Source organism: Mchenga conophoros, linkage group LG17 (assembly GCF_057382185.1).
Source record: "Mchenga conophoros isolate Kocher_MC1m ecotype Shallow Benthic linkage group LG17, M_conophoros_male_GT1.1, whole genome shotgun sequence".
Classification (NCBI taxonomy): Eukaryota; Metazoa; Chordata; class Actinopteri; order Cichliformes; family Cichlidae; genus Mchenga; species Mchenga conophoros.
The window spans coordinates 1,186,223-1,206,519 of record NC_140542.1 but is presented as its reverse complement, the minus strand read 5'-3'; the positions used below and the strand labels follow the sequence as shown (position 1 = coordinate 1,206,519).

General features: G+C 41.4%; 1 protein-coding gene across 4 annotated transcripts in view; it reads left to right on the top strand.

The window, feature by feature from the left end:
- Window positions 1–20,073, top strand: part of kcnc2 (potassium voltage-gated channel, Shaw-related subfamily, member 2) — a 123,136-nt gene extending 103,063 nt beyond the window's left edge. Inside the window, exons 2-6 of one of the 4 annotated variants that reach the window (XR_014889325.1) lie at window positions 8,235–9,168; window positions 11,265–11,435; window positions 16,739–17,074; window positions 17,751–17,845; window positions 18,446–20,073. Coding sequence is in view for 2 of the 4 variants with exons in the window: in XM_085252868.1 (XP_085108994.1) it covers window positions 8,235–9,168; window positions 11,265–11,435; window positions 16,739–16,884 (1,251 nt within the window). In the remaining 2 variants the exon portion in view is untranslated. Of the gene's footprint in view, window positions 1–8,234; window positions 9,169–11,264; window positions 11,436–16,738; window positions 17,888–18,445 lie in introns of those variants that run through there. The other 3 variants (XR_014889324.1, XM_085252869.1, XM_085252868.1) reach the window with 3 other exon arrangements.
- The last annotated feature ends 224 nt before the right edge of the window (window positions 20,074–20,297 follow it).

Sequence of the window (20,297 nt, the reverse complement as noted above, 5' to 3'; positions counted from 1 at the left end):
TGTTATTCTGCCCTCACTGCTACACTCCATACAGTTATGCAGATAGATAAACTCCCCGAACACTGACAGGTGTATCGTCCCTTTTATTGACGCTGCCTTCAATTATCAACAGAGTGAAACTACAAACAGAAGAAATAAGCAATATTCAGTCTATATATTCACACGATAATGCAAATCAGTTGACTGAACTAGCTAACATTGGAAAGAAAGTAAATCTGAATACAGTACACCTTTAACCATAAGAGTGCATAAATAATAGCAAATATAGTTGCATTAACTCTTGTTCAACTTAAATACTCATAAGCGATGCTTTCTGTAAAACAACGAAGAGGATGGATGTAGATGTTTATCAGAACAACATGCTGAGTCAGTCTTTTCTCAAAGTATGCTGCATTACTAACTCTACAGCTAATAACAAACAAATCTTGGCATGAAAGAACTGTAGTGACTCTTGCTGGTGGGAAGAAGAACTACACCAGCACAGCTGTTCACCACTGGGATAAAGTTCATTGACTTGGTAACTGCCCATTTTGTGTTACAATGTCATAAACCTCATGTAATGTTGGATTGGACTAAAGAGCTAGTGGAGTAGCAGCAGAGCCAGAGGGATCAGGTGTCTCGAGGTGAATGCACCCTCCCAGTACATGCTATCTTTGCATACTGGGAGTTAGGGCTGCGACTATGTGGACGTGCAGTTTAAGCTGAGACATGGAAAAGCCCTGAAACTGAAATTATAACCAGACAATCAGAAGAGAAACACAAGACAGCTCACATACAGGCTCAAACCCCACAGGTTTCATCATGTCAGTGTGCACACGTGTGTGTGCATGTGTCTGACTTCCTCTCAGACTGTGTTAGCACCTCCAGGGTCCCCTTAGCTTCATCATGTCATAACAGCTTTACAGGGGCCTTCACCATCACAGTGGTGGATGGTGGTCTCGGGTCCAGGGACCGAACACAGAGCTTCCACTCATAGTGTCAAACAGATGGTGGACGTGAGGACAGCAAGCGTGCTGATTGGCCAAGCCAGCAGGGCAGTTTCTGAAACAGAGCCTGAGCAGCGCGGTGAGCTGGTTGTGTCTGTGCATGTGAATGTGGGGGATTTTTCACTGGGAGACTGCCAAGATTTGTCCATCCTACGTGTTGCTGTGCCAGTATACAAACAAATGTATTGTCCATTAGAGTCGTTCTGTTTTTAGCTCTATGACTGAGACCCAAAGCTACCGGGATTTACAGAGAATATCTCAAATCGTGGGGTTTAAGACATTTATCGTCACAACGGACTGTAAATGTCTTTCCAGACTGGCAGCTAATAATCATGGATCTCTCCATGACAGTTCAGCAGTACTGCAACCTCTGACACACGTTGAGCTCTTGCACTGTAGAGGATGTAGTTTTGTCTCTGTGGTATTTACTACATTTCCGCTATAATAAATCCAACTGCTGTCTGATCACTATTACAAATGGAAGCACCTGACCCAGTATGCATAGATGGAGGTGGTGAATCAAACACAGTCCAAAGTGTTTCTGTTTTTTAAAACCATGTACTCGAGCGAGAACACAGCAGATGTGATGTGCAGAGTAGACGAAGCCTTGACTTCATGTTTAAATCAGGACAAGGCTTTCTTTCATGTATCAACCCTGACTGCAGAAAGCTGTGGAGTCCACACACACTGGTGTTGAATGTGACATCTGTTGTGCTACTAGGCCAAAGGCAGTTGTGATGCACTGGAAGCTGGTGTGTTTGCAGCAGTTTGATCTGGCATTTTCCTCGTGTCTCTTCTCCTGGCTGTGGACAGCGAGAAGAGACACGAGGCAGAAATGTCAGGTGAAAAATTGTGTGATTATGTGGATGGCTTCCACGGTTCAAGTCTGACAACTATCAGACCCCATCAGGGTTTGGGGAGGTGATGGGGCTGCTGACAGAAACTCCTAATGAATCACTCTGTTTGTACAGTGCGTCTAACAGAGGTACTACATGGATGACTTGACATCTCCTGCTTTTCATTTCTCAGTCATTATGAAATCCTGGTTTCATGATGCTGCTTATGGTTTTTCTGAATAATCAGAGTTAACACTAGGGATGGGTATCGTTTAGGTTTCATCCGATACCGGTGCCAAATCGGTACTTTTGAAACGGTGCCGGTGCTTAAACGGTGCTCAAACCGGTGCTTAAAGAATGGAGAACACAAAATTGGTCCAAAAACCTCTCATGTTCAGCTGTTTTTTGTAAAAAGATAACAATGTTAGCCTTTTCTGCAGCTATGGGGCATATATGGTATCACTCTTGGCTGGAAGCAGTGCTTAAACAATGGAAAAAACACAAACTTTGTCCAAAAACCTCTCATGTTTAACTGTTTTCCACTTTTTCTTTGGTCATTTTAGCCTTTGTGGCCAGGGTGAAGGGAGTATCTGCCATCAAACAAGAAGACAGCCGCATGTAGCTATGATGATGTTTGCTAGTTCACCTTACATGCATTAATGTAATAACGTGGTTAGCCTACTCAACGTAAATTACACACGAACAACATTAAGCTACTCACGCAGAGAAGAACGGCTGCTGCTGCATCATCATCCTCATCATTTCTGCTACACTGGCAGGGCTAGGGGCCAGGACTCTATTCTTCGGGTTTTTGGGGATGTTGCATAACAGGCAACCCACCTGCAGTAGATGTGCTCGGTGTGAGGTCTCGCAGCAAGCTATCAAATACGGCGCATTTCTGGGCTTTTAAAAAAAACGCTATGCGTCGCCAGGTGTTTCATCAGATTCGAGGTGTTACCTCCTTTGACAGTATCACAGTATCAGCTTAAAGCACTTGTTGCTGCTGAGTTTGCATCTTTTGCTGTGAAGTACAACCAGACTTTTGACCGCTTCGCCTTGGACATTTTTAATCTGTAGCTCTGCTCTAACAGAACATACGTACCTGGGCCCACCTACTATCCTCGGAAACGTAAAGTGATTGGCTAGAAGTGTATCACAGCTCAGGAAAAAAAAGCACCGAAATAAAGCACCGAAATGTGCGCTGCTTTTCGGTCTGGTTACTACCGTTTATGTCAGAACCGGTGCCATCATGGCACCGGACACCGGTACCCATCCCTAGTTAACACTACATCATAAAATAATAAAATAAAGTCTTTCCTGAAGGAGACAGTTCTTCCTCTGAGTGGCAGATAGGGAACCAAGCCTAACGTGATGCAGCAGTGATATGAAAGCATTCAGCTCAGACACAATAAAATAACACAAAATCAGCGCCTGAGCAACATGAAGGTCTCATCTTTTTCCAAGCCACTTGTTGATATTCAGTAAGAACAAACGGCTGCATATATATTGTAAGGGGAGAGAAAGATATGCTTGAGATTTCAGTCATGCTTAAAGCAATGCCAAAGGTTATTGCTGTGCTAGTTGCCCTTGGAGACCAAGATGCTCAATTCAGTCTGCAGAATAAATCCACTGGACAAACAGAGCAAACAACACAGTGATGATGTTTTGTTTTTTTTGTTAGTGTGTTAAAAACACCAAATCAGCTTCAGAGGCACCTTTGAGATTCATCGTGTTTAGACCAAGAGTGCATTCAATCATAGAGACCATGTTAGAGTTCACTGATACAACAGCTCTGGTCCTTTAGTAGAACTGATGGATGTTTCCTTTTTGAGGGGAATTTTTCAATGCAGGAAATTAAAAAAAGGCCATATTCCTAATTTGTTTTTCATACAGTGTTCTGTAGTAGAGCCCTCCTGATTAACTGGACTGGTAAACTGGTAAAATAAAATCTAAATCTATCGATCCATTTTCTCACACTTATCCAACATGATGGCAGAAAAGGAGCCACTGTCCCCCCATTCTCTCTTCACACATAATGAAGAATGTTTCATACTTAATGTTTTTTAATTGATCAGCACAAGAATTAGACAAAAAATATAATTAGACAAAGATAACCCGAGGAAAATCAAAATCCAGCTTAAGTGAAAAGTTATTCAAACTACTTTATTAAGGGAACAGCTTTGAAAAACTGCATGTTGTATTTACTTGGGTTCTTTTTTTACTTTGTCTAATTTTATAATGTGTTTAATGAACTGAAACATCGACGTGTGACTGTAAGGAAGAGGACTGCCTTACTATTATTTATATTATAATCTGTATAGCACTTTAGAGAACACCTTGCACTTTATTAAAGGCACCTTATCAAGCACTTCATTTAGCATCGCACTTTCAGCATGGATTTGCACAGTTAAACATTTGCACACAAGAAGTTTAATTGAATATTTACTGGGAATTTCAAAATCAGTTGCTAGCCTTGTTTCAGATCCTGCACAGCTGCTCTTCATCTAGGAACGTGGTGGTGTCTGTGAGGAGAAAGGAATGGTGATTGAGAGAACATAAGCTTTTACCAGTAAGGAAACCTGTGTTCTCTCCAAGGTGTTTGGGCAAATGTTTCCCCGGGGTCCAGACACCATTTAAAGGTTCCGGGAGAGACCATGGGTTAAGGGAGTGTGGGGAATCCTTTGTGCTTGGGTTTTTGGGGTTTTATAATATTGGGTTTGGTGTAGGATTAAAGTCTATAATATTTATTAAATGTGAAATGTATGTATTTATTTATTTATTCAAATTGGTATATTGTATATTGTGGTGGAAGGTTGGGATTTAAGAATTCACCTGTGAGTGGAATAATGGTTTAGTCTGTGACAGCTGAAGGTATTTAAGGCTGCCAGCTCTCATTAGAGAGGGTTGATTGTGCTGTGAAGAAGCTCAAGAGTGAATTGTTTTTAAGGAGAGCTGTATGGCAAATAAATATAAGTTTGTTCCACTAAAATTGTCCCGTTTCTCACTGTAAATCCAGCTGCTAAGGGCTGCCTTGTTATAGTGACAAATAAGCAAATAGTTTTTGTCAGCAGTATTGGTGGACATACTTTTTCTACTGTCAAATCTACAGTCTCTACCCCATGTGCACGTGACGTGGCAGCCGTACATGAAGGTCACAGGTCGTAGCTCCTCAGCAGCCGTTATCACTGTGTCTGAAAAACTCTCTGAAGAAGCATGCCACACAAAGGGAGCTCGTCCTCTGGCTAAATTAGATCTGCATTGTTCAGAAATCGACTGAACAGTGTGTGTGTGTGTGTGTGTGTGTGTGTGTGTGTGCGTGTGTGTGTGTGTGTGTGTGTGTGATGCTCCCTGTGCTGGCTTTAAACAGCGACTCATAGAAGCACAGGACTTCTTCATCATGCAGAGTGCATGTGCTGCAATCACATGATAAGTTAGCACTTTTGCATTTTTAACACCTACCATAAATAACCTTGTGAGGCTGTGTGTAAACAGGGGCATCAGTGCTACACCAGCATGTGAGTGTGAGTTCAGGTCCAGCTGCTGTACTGTGACGTGATCCAGCTTTTAAAGGCTGCTGTATGCTACATCCTTTCTCTACAGACGTGAACACATCAGAATTACATCCCAGCATGAGACAGAACTAGTCATTAGTTGGCGCAGCATCCACACAGCTACAGGAAACAGCTCAGGCTGCTCGTTTCAGCCAATGTCATGATAAGACAGAGATGGAGACAGCAGGGAAGGTGAAATAAAGACATCATAAAAGAAACACAGGAAAAAAGAATGAATTTTGAAGTAGTGAATTTTTCCATTTTTCTGTTTAATGTACACAAAGAAGCGACTACAAAACAAACAAAACAAACAAACACTGTGAAAATTTAAAAGAGCTTCCACAGGAGCTCTGACCTATCGGGGCATGCAAACTGGAGCTATGGTGGCATCCTGTGGTGCTGGCAAAGGATTGTTTGGTCCTGCTGGTTAGCATGTTACAGTGCATGCCACATATGCTCCATCAGATTCAAATCTGCAGTTTCAAAGCTGGGTCAACACCTTGGCGGGGTGCAGTGTCTTGCAGGCACAGGCTGCTACCATGGGTTGGTGCCTGTCTTTGGTAGGGTTAAATGTAAAAATAATATCTACACGTACAGCAGTAGTCTTAGATTTCTAGCAATACATTGCATTCTAATAACGTGATCAGTATTTGTCATGTTGCCTGTTGTGGTTGTGGCTGATAAGCACACTTGTAAACCCTGTAAACCAGCGGTCCCCAACCTTTTTTGCGCCACAGACCGGTTTATGTCTAACAATATTTTCATAGACCGGCCTTTCAGGTGTCGCAGATAAATATAACAAAATAAAACCAGTACTGGTACCAAAAAATGTATTCAGACCCAGGGAAACAGAGTTAATGATAAAAATGATTAAAAAAATAACGCTAAAAACCGATAAAAACCTAAAACCCATGAATTTCACACCTGAGCCTCAACTCTCGCACGGCCCAGTACTGGTCCGTAGCCCGGGGGTTGGAGACCGCTGCTCTAAACCACAAAAACAAACTTTTTACTCATTCAGCTCTCAAAAACTACGCTTATATTTTGTATTCAAACCGTGCATGACGTGAAAACCCGTCTCAGTTGTTTAGATCTTGCATTTTGGAATCCTTCAAACAGTTTGGACAGACTCAGCCACGGCCCTCGAGAGGGAGCATTATTCTTCTGAATGATGTTTATTTTTGCAGCAGGTATCAGAATTTGATTGCATCCAGATTGAGTCCGATGATTTGCTTAATTTCTTAGCAAAATCAGAGTAAAATCCTTCACATGCAGTGCACTGTACTGCAGAGATTTATTGTGTTAGTTCAGAAGTGACATCCCACTGCAGCAATGGCGTCTTGTTTACCTTCTCCTACAGCTTGGATCAGTCTGTAGTAGAGGAAAAATAAACTCATAGCCCAATGTCAGAGGTGGGAACTGAACAGCCTTGTTATATTGCCTCTGTCAAACTTTTTACAGCACTTTCTGCATATCTATCTACATATACTATATAATCAACAATCTCAAAATACATATAAACTGAGTAATCCACAGTACATGGTGTTTAGTGATACCGACTTATCCCCACACACTGTGCTGAGGCTTTAACTTTGTGCCATTGAAAGTGTATGAACAAAAACACTTACAGGGTAGTAAAGATACATAAAGAGAGGCACTTGAGTGAATGCACACACACAGTTCAGGATCACAGTAACCCAAATAGTGGCAATGATATTTATGAGAGCGTGTGAGTCATGCAATCCAAAACAAGGCAGAGTGTGAAACGACTTCTTTAGAGCACAGTAGGTAGAGCACACCAGTGGAGGGACTGTGGGAGGATGGTGGAGAAGCAGCATACCAGGCTGTAAATCTGCTCCATCTAGCTCTTAGAGAGGGTTGAGCATGTCTTCTTCCACAGCAGCTCAATGTCTGGATTTGAGCTCAGGAAGCTGTTTCCATTAAGGATTTGCAAAATATGTCAAAAACATGAAGTAAAATAGCTTGGGAAATTATCGATGTTACTTTAATAACATGCAGACTCCCTCTGGGAAAATGAATAGATTGCTAATGCCAAACTGATGTCAATGATATTTTTATCGTAGATCTATAGATTTAGACTTTACCACTGTGCAACAAATTTCTATCTGCTCAAGGATGTCCAGTAAGGTACGCTACCAGTGAATGAGTTAAGAACAAGTCTGCAACTGGGTGCCAGTTAACCTATTATAGCATAGCAATTTACTATTGACCTTTCAAATAATACTGCATCTTACAGGGTTTGATAAGGTATGGCATTTTCCCAGTTGCCATACGTCACATCTTACTCCAAAGACGATTGCTTAGCACTAACATAAGTGACAGAAATAAGGCCAAAGTCAGTCGATCTATAATTAAGATGATCATTTTTTATAACGTGTTGCTAATAGACATGCCCAGATGTATTAGAGATCAGGGTTTGAACATCCTACAGCAGAATAGCCTTTTTAATTTGCCCTGTAAGCTTTGAGCTATTGGCTCTAGACTAATATAGTAACAGCAGCTAAACTATGAGGTCAGAATGAAGTATGTTTTTGAGAGCGGGTGTGTAACTCAATATGCAAAACCAAATGAAGAGATTCCCCGTCACCTTTCTCCACTGGGTTTGAAGTCTACTGGGCCTTTCTTGCTTTACTAGACTGGATCTGCATTCCCAGATTGAGTCTCCGCTCTTCAAAATGATGCAAATGTAATAAACCTGTTGTAGTTTGTCCCTTTCTCATGAGAACACTTAATGAAGGATTTTGGTGTCAAATCTATCCTAAATAGTATAGGAAGCCATGGTTGAAATGAAATGTAATGGCGATAATGTGTTTTTCTCTATTTTGTCTTCTTTCTCTTAGTTTATTGCCTTCGTGTCTTTGTTCTTCATCCTGGTTTCCATTACCACCTTCTGTTTGGAGACTCATGAGGCTTTCAACAAAATCATCAACAAGACTGATGTGGCGCGAGACAGCAACGTGACCGACTCAGGTCCACAGTATGAGATCGAAACGGATCCTGCTCTTACGTATGTGGAAGGTGTTTGTGTCTTCTGGTTCACCATTGAGTTCCTGGTGCGTGTGACCTTCTGCCCAGTCAAGTTGGAGTTTTTTAAGAGTCTTCTTAACATCATCGACTTCGTGGCTATCTTGCCTTTCTACTTGGAGGTTGGGCTGAGCGGCCTTTCTTCAAAGGCTGCCAAGGATGTGTTGGGTTTCCTCAGGGTGGTTCGTTTTGTTCGTATTCTGCGTATCTTCAAGTTAACACGACACTTTGTGGGACTTAGAGTACTGGGCCACACGTTACGGGCTAGCACCAATGAATTCCTGCTGCTCATCATCTTCCTGGCATTGGGAGTGTTAATTTTTGCCACAATGATATACTATGCCGAAAGAATCGGCGCCAAGCCCAATGATCCCACGGCTACCCTCCACACTAAGTTCAAGAACATCCCCATCGGCTTCTGGTGGGCCGTGGTAACCATGACAACACTGGGATATGGTGATATGTATCCAGAGACCTGGTCAGGTATGGTCGTGGGCGCATTATGTGCTTTAGCTGGTGTGCTGACGATAGCCATGCCTGTGCCCGTTATCGTCAATAACTTTGGGATGTACTATTCTCTGGCTATGGCCAAGCAGAAGTTACCCAAAAAGAGGAAGAAACATATCCCTCAAGCAGTGCAGGGAGGGTCCCCCACCTACTGCAAAGCTGATCTCAACACCACCTGCAACAGTACTCAAGGTGACCTGTGCCACGTCAAAGGGAGCAGGGTACTAGAACGCAACCGTTCAGGTAAGACCATATGTTTAGACAAAGGTCATATGGAAAACAGAACTAAGACGCTTTGTTTAACAGTTAATTCAGATTACACTGAAGGGGGTTGTTTATGTAGTGACAATGAAGAGAATTCATGAGGGACTTCCTTTCAGTTAGAAAGCCGTGGCCATCTGACAGATTCTACTGATTTCCCCATGTGACCCATAAGCTCCAAAGCAGTTTCCCTACAGATGACTGAGCTGTTTTTACAGCACCAATGCCAAAGGTACAGAGAGTGGGAGATAAGCATTCAGACTCCTTGTTTCCAAGTGTTTCTTCCTGTAAGGATTGCTCATTTGGTGCTCAGACCGTAGGTGGCTGTTTTTCCCTCCAGTACCATATCAGTAATTGACTCTGACACATCTTATATTGATGGAAATTAATGTTGACCTCTGTATACTCGCTTTCTTTCAATTCTAATACAGACATTCCTCAGGGTTGGTGCTCCCTACTATCTGTTTATTAAGTCCCTGAAACTTACATTTAATAACCGCAGAATATTTCATGATTCATTGACTGGATGCACAAACAGAATCATTCTGCCGTAGTCACCTCTCGGATTTTCTCAAAGGTCATTTAGAATTTAAGGCTGCAAAGATACTTTCCTCTCATGTGTCCTTTAGATAGGACATATAGATACCAGCTTTGTACTGAGTCTGATAGTTCATACAACCCCCAACCCTATGACATCAGAATATGTTGTTGTTTTAACTGTTGTTGGTAATGGCACACATATTTCTTTTCCAAATCATACAACTTGTTCTGAACAATTACATATTTTTGCAGTTTTTAAATCAAACAATCACAGTGTAATCAAAGTACAGAATTGTAGCTTTTAATTCAAAGAGTTTTACAATAATGTTTGCATTTACTGTTTATGAATCACAGCCATAGTTCCCATTGTCAGAGGCTCAAAGTAATTGGACAAACTAACATAATTTTAAATGAAAGGATTCAAAACAGTCCTTTCAAGTCTGGAGCCCATGGATCTCATTACATGTATATTTCCGCCACTGAGATGCTCTGCCAGGTCTTTATTTAATTGCCACTCGTTTGTAAGTTGTGCCTTCAGTTTTTGGTTTTGCTTTTTTGGGGGAGGGGCTCCTTGCACTGATGTCTCTTTGGATCAAATATAGAGAATTCACCTGTCCAGGTAACATATATGCGAGTTAATTCATTGGAGCCATGAAGGTGCATCTGAAATTAAGACTATGTCAAACAATTGACTCTAATTCCTGAACAGATAATACAGTTTTTGCACCCGTTCAGTTAAAGTCTGCACCAATCACGTCTTCACTGTTTGATTTAAAATCTAATACGTTTGAGGGCACAGATGTATAAATCTGTGTAGCTATGGTAATTGCTAATGCTCCACACTGGTGTTATTTAATCTTGATACTTTTTCATCTTCACCATCCCCCCCAAAAATTGATATGATTCTCCTGCAAAAGGAAACACTGCTATACCAAGGACCTCCACTGTCATCCACAAACTATTAGAACCACGTAAATGTACCAGCCCTTCAATTTTATTACATATTTAATCATAAAAATTGACATGGCCAATTGTGAAACTGTCAGTACGTGTCTTTAGTCCCCAAAGAGGAGCTCTATGACTGCCAGAGCATGTAGTTACACGTTAAGAAGAATGTATTCGCCTGATCTCCTTCCTAATAATGGATGGAAAATGTCACTCAAATACACAGTCATAGCTCTTTTATATAGACAAGGCAAAAACGACATCAGGTTTTGGCTCTATGAATTATGCTGTTTGGCAGGGTTTTCCTTTTTGGGTAAGAATGGAAACATCAGTCTCACCTGTATCTTTTCACAAGGTTAAAGTAAAAACAGATTTCTTGAAATCTTTGAAATCCACAGAGTGTCGTTATTCCATGGATTCAGATCGTAGTTTCTTTCTGTTGAAGGCAGACGTGAGGATTGTAGTTTCATTGCTTGGTAACTTCTTCTGTTGTCATGTCTATGAGGGAAAAGTACCACAAAATCATCAGCTTGGTGTAAATTGCATGAATGAACAAAAGCAAATATGGATGTGCAAATGGATTTTTCTCTCAGTTCTGTCTGTAGACTGCAGCGGGGGCAGCGACCTCACCATGTCTCCTGAGGAGAGGGTTCCCATGCGTAGGTCCAGCACCCGAGAACAGGACCGCCGGAGTGGGGGGACCTGTTTCCTGCTTGCTGCCAGTGATTACACCTGCCCTGCAGACGGAGGGATACGAAAGACAGGTAGTTTAACTGATATGTAAAATTTCACTTTTTTAATGTCATTTAATTCAACATCGAATTAGAACATTGTGATGTGATTTTATAAAGTATTCTAAAAAGCATGCAGATCTGTTGTTTATTGGGAAATCATTGTCAAATCCACGCTTGCTGTTGTGCACTGCTACTGATTAGTTGCTTGAATCATCAGTCATCATTAGTAAAGTTCAGTTTCCTGGAACCACCGGTCTGAATAAACCGCCTATCATTTTAGAAGGTACTATTAAAATCACAGATACTTGTCCAAATGCTCATCAGCTGATCCATGTCCTTAGTGAGTGGCACACCAACATCCCAGGAAGGGAGGAGGCTTTATGTTCAGCCCTAGTCAGCTCAGGTAACGTAACCTGTTGACGTGCTGTCGCGACTCTCCACAGACACACTGCATAACATTTTTGGCCTTTCTAAGGGGCAAACGCATCCCGGCAGCTGACTCAGAACTGTTGCTTTCTTCACAATTTATTCCTGTTTTCTGGTTGCCTGGAAACAGTTGAATACATTTCTGACCCAGTGTCTTTAGTCAACTCATAAACATATTTATAGGGTAGGGTATAAATCACCAATGGATATCAGTCTTATAGCTCTGGCTACCGTTCTTACAAATCCTGTACTGGCTGAGCCCTACCAAACATCATCATCAGAGGATCTGCAGGAAAGAGACGAGGTTTTAGTTTCTGTTTGTAACTCTTGGCCATAAAGCTAATATTTATTTCTAAAGACTGAAGCTAGCTAGGAAGAGAAGCTTACATTATCAGCTCCTGTTAGAATTGATAAATACACTATTTATCAGTTTCTTAAACTTTTTCCCTTGTACCTTTGGTTTTTACATTATTTAGCAAACCATCAGTTCCAATAAAGCAGTTCTTTAAATTTGAGTTTGCAGAAAAATGAAGAAGTCACTTTCCCAAATATTATGAGTTGGAAATAGCTCTGATTGCATGACTGAAATAATGTTTTTCATAAAACTACAGGAATAAAATTCATCTTTATTTGCTGTCAGACTTGCCCTCCTGAATTGCATAGCACATTTCACCTTGTGCCAGTACATTGTGAAAAGGTCAGACTCAGAAAGGGCTTGCTAACACTTTGACCCAGCCTAAAGGTTATTGTTAAGTTTGCACCTGCTGAATTTCCTAAAAGTGTTGTTGCTGTTCTGTATGATATCAAAGGCAGAAAAGGTCAGGAAACTAGTGATGGGATTTCCGGCTCTTTTTAGAGAACCGGCTCTTTCGGCTCGGCTCACTAAAAAGAGCCGGCTCGTTCGCCCCCTGAACCGGCTCTTCAGGTTGTTTTGTTGCTTTAATTAATTTATTATTAACAATAATATGAAATTATGCACAAAAGTAATTACTAATGTAAAAAAAAGAGTGGTTTTATTTATACATGTTTACATATAAACATATGTGGTGGCCCCTAGAGACAAAGCACGTACAAACTCCAAAACACATTTCTAGCATGAACTGAACTTCCAAAACAGAGCTGCCTACATCACTTAAATTACACAATTGAACGCAATGTGTTTGTGTATTTATACACAGGCACTCATATATATTCAAATAATTTAAAAAAATGTTCATTTACCTGTTACTACCACACACCAAATCCGGTCGTTGGTACTTGCTGGCTTGTGTAGCCACTAGGTAACAAAAGCTCAACACTGCCCCCTAGCATCCTGGAGCACCTCTGTTGTGTTTTGTACGTGTTTTGAGTTTTTATGTGCTTTGTCTCTAGGGGCTACCGTAAATATACTTTTATTTATTCACTCCACATAAAATGTAATAAATAAATCATATAATACAAAAACCAACTAGTCACAGTTCAACTTTTAACTATTTAAATTTTCAGCTTTTTCCTTTTAAACAAATTTCAAGTGAAACAACACAAAACACTGCAAACCACAACACAATTAAATATAAATTAAAATATGAAAACAAAAAGAAGATGCATATTCTCTGTCATATGGACCTGCATGAATAAACTTTCTGAATCCTTTATCATCCACAGCTGAAAATAGTTGTGGATACAATACCTTTCTGATGGGAGGTTGTTGTCCCTGGCTCTCTTTCTCTCTCTCTCCCTCCCGCTCTGTTCCTGTGCTACTGCGAGTTTAACTATCGCCCCTCCCTCCTCTGCCCAGCAAAGCACAAGGCTCGCGTGCGGAGTGAAGCGAAAAAAGTGCGAGAGAGAGAGTGAGAGAAAGAAAAAAAAAAAACCACGGCTCGCGATAAGGAGCCGGCTCACGTCGTTCACGTCAAAGATCTGGCTCTAAGAGCCATTTCATTCGCGACCGACACATCACTACAGGAAACAAAGCACATAAATCAAGCAGCTCGCAGAGCAGAGATTAGTTCAGACTGCAGTTTTTTTGATAGATGCAGATTATCTCTGCTAAATAGAGAACATACCAAAATGTCATTTGGATGCTATGTGAAACATATGTCATTCAGATTGCTTCTTCTATTTACCTGCAGAGACATGAATCTTGTGTTAATCTGCAAAGTAAAGTGGAAGTGTTAAGCCTTGGCTAACTGCCTTGTATGGGAAGGTAGCTGCATCTCCAGGAGCCTAGCTGAATATCCGGCTCCTAATGTTATTGCTGTAAAGCCACCTAGCACTCATTGGATGGCAGGCAAATCAGTGCTTCTGTTCCACTGATTATTTTGCTAAAGCACCCATTATACAAGAATTCTAATGAATGCAAATAATTCATTAGGCTTGCTAACAGAGCCTTATTTTTCATTGCATTAAGCAAAAGAAACAACAACAACAACAACAAAAAACAACTGCTGATGGCTTTGAGGTGATTACTGGAGTAGTCTAACAGGTTAACCTGTCCACATCTTCAGCGACAGCGCATCATGATTTTCAGTGAAGTCAGGTGAGCAGCTGTCCCTTTTATCCATCATGGTTGCAGTTGCCGCCACACTGACGGTAATGCATAAAACATGGGTTCCTTTCTTGTTCCCGCTACCTGTTGGCTCAGACCCAGGCTCTCTTTTGTTCTGCTCGCTTGGCTCATTCTGAAAGAGCCCCAGTTTAATTTGCACCCATGCTCTCAGTGAATCAAATGGTGGTGTATGCAGAGTGGTAATGAGGCAACATTTCCATTTGCTGTTCCTCATCAGCCGATTGGCATGCTCCATCACTGCGCTGGCTGCTGTGGCTTGTTTGGTTATTTTGAACCCAATGCAGATTTACTGATGTGCATCACATGCAGCATTTTCAGAAGTTTGAGCTGTTGTTGTTAAGATGATTGAATTACGGTGTGTCGATTATCATCATCATCAGTATGTGTCTGGATTCATACACACACAGTAACATTTGATACATAATCTAAGACACATGCATGTTGTTCATTTTAAGCTACATATTGTGGCTCAATATATGAATTGGTGGTTTATATGTGCACTTGTTAACTTTAACCGTTCCTTGGAAATTTTATCCATTTCTAATGGGAGAAAATACTAATGATGCTGTCACTGGTGCCACAACATGAACGACTTTTTTTTTTTCTTCAGCCCTAAAGTTAAAGAATTATAATATCTCTCATTTAGCTAAAACTCTGACAGAGTTCACAGAGGTATTTCTCAGGGGTGGAGCAAGTTACAGAAATACAATTACGAAGGAGCTCCGCTGGCTTGCAAAGTTCAAAGAACTTCAAGATACATACAGCTTCAAATGGCAACACATATAATAGATATGCTACTTACTAATTACCTAGCTAACTACAGGGTAGCACGACTGCTCTATTATTAGTTTAAGTTTTCATTACAAGCACCAAGAAACAGAAACACTGTCTACAATATAAACAAAATCAAAAGCTGACTCTTCCGTCCCATATCAACTTTTCATTAAGTAACTAAGCACCACTTTTTCAGAGGAAAGATTGTCAGTAAAGTGAAAGAGAAATGAAGTAGATTCCCAGCATCAGAGGACTGACTAGTGTGACTTGTGCGTCCAACACTGGCCTGATCACTGACCTCAGACTCCCTAACCAAAGATAGCTGAGCAGCTTCTTTCTTCAACTTAATTTCACCAAAGCTGCCATCTGTGACGTCGTGCAGCTATGAGGGGCATCTCTGATGAAATTATGGACATGTCGCTGCCGCTGATAGAGAGGAGCAGCCACACGCCAGTAGAAACAGATAACCTTTACCATGACTAATTCACTTGTTCACTGACCATCCACGAGTTAGCAAACCTGTGGTCCAAGATGCTGCAGAACAAATCACAGAGCTTTCTTTTCTGTATCAAGATCTGCAGATGTGGGTCAAAGCAGGAACAAGTTCATTAAAGCAGAATGTTTTCTTAAGAATCTACTTAAAGGAATATTGATCTTTTTAAATGACAGCATTTCGTACTGTTGAAATTCAATATTTCATCTTAAAAGTTTTAAATAAATAGCACAGCTGGCCAAACAGCAAACACAAGTGAGATTCAACTCTGACATGCTAAACTGCTGGCATTGTTACATTTTTGGACCCTAAAGAGAAAAACATGAATACTGTGCATGGTGGGGCTTTAAAGTCTTCCACTTTTTCATCGCTCAATTTTAAAACATTTAGACGATTTGATGTGGCATAGAGATTCTCTTGCCATCTGAAAATATAATATTATTGGGCAATAAATTGATATAGTAGTGCATTGTTCAACAATAAAAGTAGCCTTTTTTTCAACATCTGCTGTGACGACAAGGCTACCAGTAACTCCCTGCTAGCATAGCATGAATGCAGCATAAAGAACAGCTCGGGTTTAAAATGTCGCCACACAAACTTATTTTGTTTCAGAGTAGGCAAAGATTTAAATAAAGAGAATTTAATTTAATTATGCATCGATTTACTGCAGGAACTAAAGATGTGAACAGCTATCGGTGTATCCAGTGTTGTTTGTATTTGTTGTAGATGTAATGGATTTCATATTTCAGTTACTTCAGCAACAATATAGATAGTTTGCACTTAAAGCAATCTTAAGAAGCACTTTTGAGCCAGTCAGGTTGTTTCTTCCTCTCAAGCAGCTCCAGGCCTAAGAATTTCAATATGCTTTATGGCCAGTGTCATGAAATGTGCTGTACATGCACTCACCATACAGTATGCTACTGTTGCTATGTCTCACTCCTGTCTCCTGTCTTGTCTCGGTTCACTCGGCTGGCTCGGATTTGGATCGTTGCCTGCCTGCCTGCCTGCCTGCCTGTGTGTGTTCATGTCCTGTTCCTGCACAACCACCTCCACCACCACCACCACCACCTTTGTCGCCCCCCTCATCTGAAGGCTATGAGAAATCCCGGAGCTTAAACAACATAGCGGGCATGACTGGCATGGCTGGTAACACTCTGAGGCTGTCTCCTGTGACCTCGCCCTATGGATCGCCCTGCCCGCTACGCCGCTCTCGCTCCCCTATCCCTTCCATCCTGTGAGATGTCCACCTCTGGACCGCTTTGGCCCCAACCAACCCATATCCGTTCCACTAACAAACCACATCCCTCTGGCATCAAATCCGAACTCTGTTTAGTTCTTGTGACTAGTGGAGAAGTACTCCACCATCGTAGCCAAGAATCGTGTAAATGTCTCGAGTAACCTGAGCAAGTTCTGCGCTTTTCCTTCGAGGTACATCTGCTTAGCTCACATTCATCTCCTGATGTACCTTTTAGCTCGATATTATCATAATGTGAGTCTTGCAATAAAAAAACTGTTACTGGTGGCTTCAGAGGTAGCAGCCATAACATGTAATAAAGGACATTTAATAATCAGGGATATTAGATGTTGTTATATTTAGATACCTTGAAATAGATGTGCTTCCAGAAAAAGAAAGAGAGATGTCACTTTGTTTTAACCTCACACAAACTGTGACTTTGTTGATGGTAAACTGTGTTATAATTGGGTTGGAGTTGGAGAGGAGGGGCAAGTCGCTTTTCACCCGCTATTGGGCCTGCTCATGTTTTTGCATGGATCATCCTGTAACCATCGTCTTCAAGCAGCGTGCACAGAGGAGGGGAGGAGAGCTCGAGGATCTGTAGAACAGACTTGGAGTTGTTTCTAGAAAATGTTGTTATGTTGGGATTTAGGCGAGGGAGGGCGTACCCGACTCGTACCATGTCTCATTTTGCCATTGGCTTCAGCAACAATCCACGAGGAGACTGAAAACACAGAAGCCCAGCTGGGCGTTGCTTTCTGCTCATTTGCTGCTATTTCTGAATAACTTTCTCCTCCTCTGTGTCTAATTTTCTTTTTCCTCTGACGTAGTGCCACCAAATCTGTTGTGTTTCTGGTTGTTTACTCACAGATAACTGCAAAGAGGTTGTCTTTACTGGTTTTACACAAGCAGAGAGCAGCGTTCTATCTTAATGGCTTGAAGAAAGGCACCGCCATAGTGGAAAGGTAAAGGAATGAGGGTGCGGTGCCATCTCACCCTTTTCTTGGCTATTTTTCAGTGTGTGTGTGGGGGGGGGGGGGGGGGGGGGGGGGGGGCATAGACAGGTAGCATTTTATTCATGAGACAATGTCCACAAAAAATAAATAGATGTACGTCCCCAGACTACACAGTTGAAATTGAAGCTAATCAGTCTTTTTGACAATGACAGGCATAAACTGCCTCTGCGTACCAACAGGTGTGGGGAAGCAGACGTAACCATGCAGCAGTGTGCCTCGCCCATCACTACAGTGTGTCTATAGAAGTAGCAGGAGGTTGCTAAGCAACTGGCTCACAACTAGATGCATCTTCCACGTAGCTCGGCAAAAAGTCAAACTATCAGAAAGAGGAGCTTGTCTTTGTCTTTGCACCTAGTTATTGATTCACGCCTTACATGAACGACCCCAGCACACAGACGAGCCTTTAGAAATAAAATTTTGTACTGTTTTGATTTTTGTGCATATATTTTTAAACAGACAGCGTGTGCATGGTGAGATCTGATGCATTTCTTTCATCCAGACATGTGTTTATATTTTATTTAGACAATTCATTTCCTATTTGAATAACAGTGGGATAAATTGTCATCAGTATGAGGACCTATTGCAGTGGGAAGACCTCATTTGGAGCCATAAGGCCACGCCTACAGGACAATAAGGATGAGGACGCACCCGAGAGCCACTGACTGACAGGCTGTCGGTGAGCAGACTGGACAACTCACAAAAAATTCTTATTTTGAAAAGGAGAGGAAAGCAAACTGGGCTCGTCCTTAAAAGAGACTATCTAGTGTGTAGATTCTGCTCCTGTAAATACAAAACAACACAGCACATCTGGGCCATGTGGCTCTGTCCACACATCTGTCTTTTGATATAGCGAGTCAGGTACGAGGCGGCTCGCTGCTACGTTGCGCCGTTGACACTCTGAGTCGATCATATTTCTTGCTGTGATATCCCTCCTTGCAATAAATGTATTGAGACGCATCAGTCGAGGCACTTTGTGTTCAAAACAAGGAGTGTGTTCATATATGAAATTCCACACCGAGTATATACAGTGTAGAGAGGCAACGTTGAACAAATGTGACATTACGATCATCTCTGCTTTTGTTTCTCTCTGTAATTTCAGTAGGTTAATTGCTGCTGTGTGTAACTGTGTGTGTGCGTGCGTGTGTGCGTGTCCTAACAATCCAGGGTAAGGTCTATAGCTTGAAAGGCCCGGTCAGAGAAGACCAGCGAGTGGACTCGATGCTGTCACTCTTGTACATTTAGCACAAACAGAAATGAGACAGAGCTCCCCTGTGATGCAGTGCCGTTGTAGAAGTCCCCTCTCTACCCTGCGTTAGTGCTGCAGACGTTCATCTCTATACAAACCAAATTGTTCTGACCAGACTATTCCTCATGACTCCTGGTGGCTAACAAAAATAACTTGATTCTTCCAGATCTTTCCCCTTGTGGGGGTGAAGCAAACGTGTAGCAGAAGTTTGCCAAGTTATACAGCGGGACTTCTAGAATGGCTACATCTGCACCGTAGCAATCCCACATACCCACACAATCAGATTGGATTCGCAATAAGCACCCGAAAAACAAAAGCACCGATCCACACTGTGATTTCAGGAGCCTGTTAAAACAGGAAGGTGAAGGAAAACGAGTGAAAAAGCAGCTGGAGAAGCTGCCAGGCGAGATCTGAAAGTGGCACAACCGGCACAGTTGTAGGCTAGCTGTTCCAGTGTCGCCCTGAACCCACCATCCTCCTCATGTAGTACACACGCTGCTTCACTCTTTGAATTGACAAAGGGGTACCGTTCTTCGTGTATTTCTAGGATGATGTTATAACTTGAAAAAAAAGGTGTTTATTTTTTTGAAACCAGAACATGTATTTTTGTGTCTTACTGTGGAGTACTTTGCTCTTTCCTGTAAAGTCCTGGTAGTCTGATGCTGTGCTTCTACATCGTGTCCTCCAACTGTCAGGCTTTTGATCCAAGTTCATGTTTCGTATGTTTTACTGTGAGCATAATTCTAGTTTTTGTAATTCTGTATTTGTGGAGCCTTTTGTTGGCAAGTGCATGCTGAAAAGAAAAATCATTATGTCAAATTGTAAAAAAAAATAAAATAAGATGACATATTGTATATCACGTTCAAAACAATGTGTATAGAGTAAAGGTAAATACTATGTGAGAGACTCACATAAACTATTTATCTTTTAACAGATGGTCTCTGTCTTTGCTTAATTTCACCTATTTTCTTCTTGGTTGTCAGAAAAACACAAATGTGTGTTTAACCTTCACGCACACCACACAAACCCTCACTTTTCATATAGGAGTCAATCGTCTCCACTTTTCTAAATAGAAAATCGACTTATTTCTTTTGATAATGCTTAACTTCACCTATTAAACCACCTTCAAACTTTCCCCTTTACATTAGTGACTCA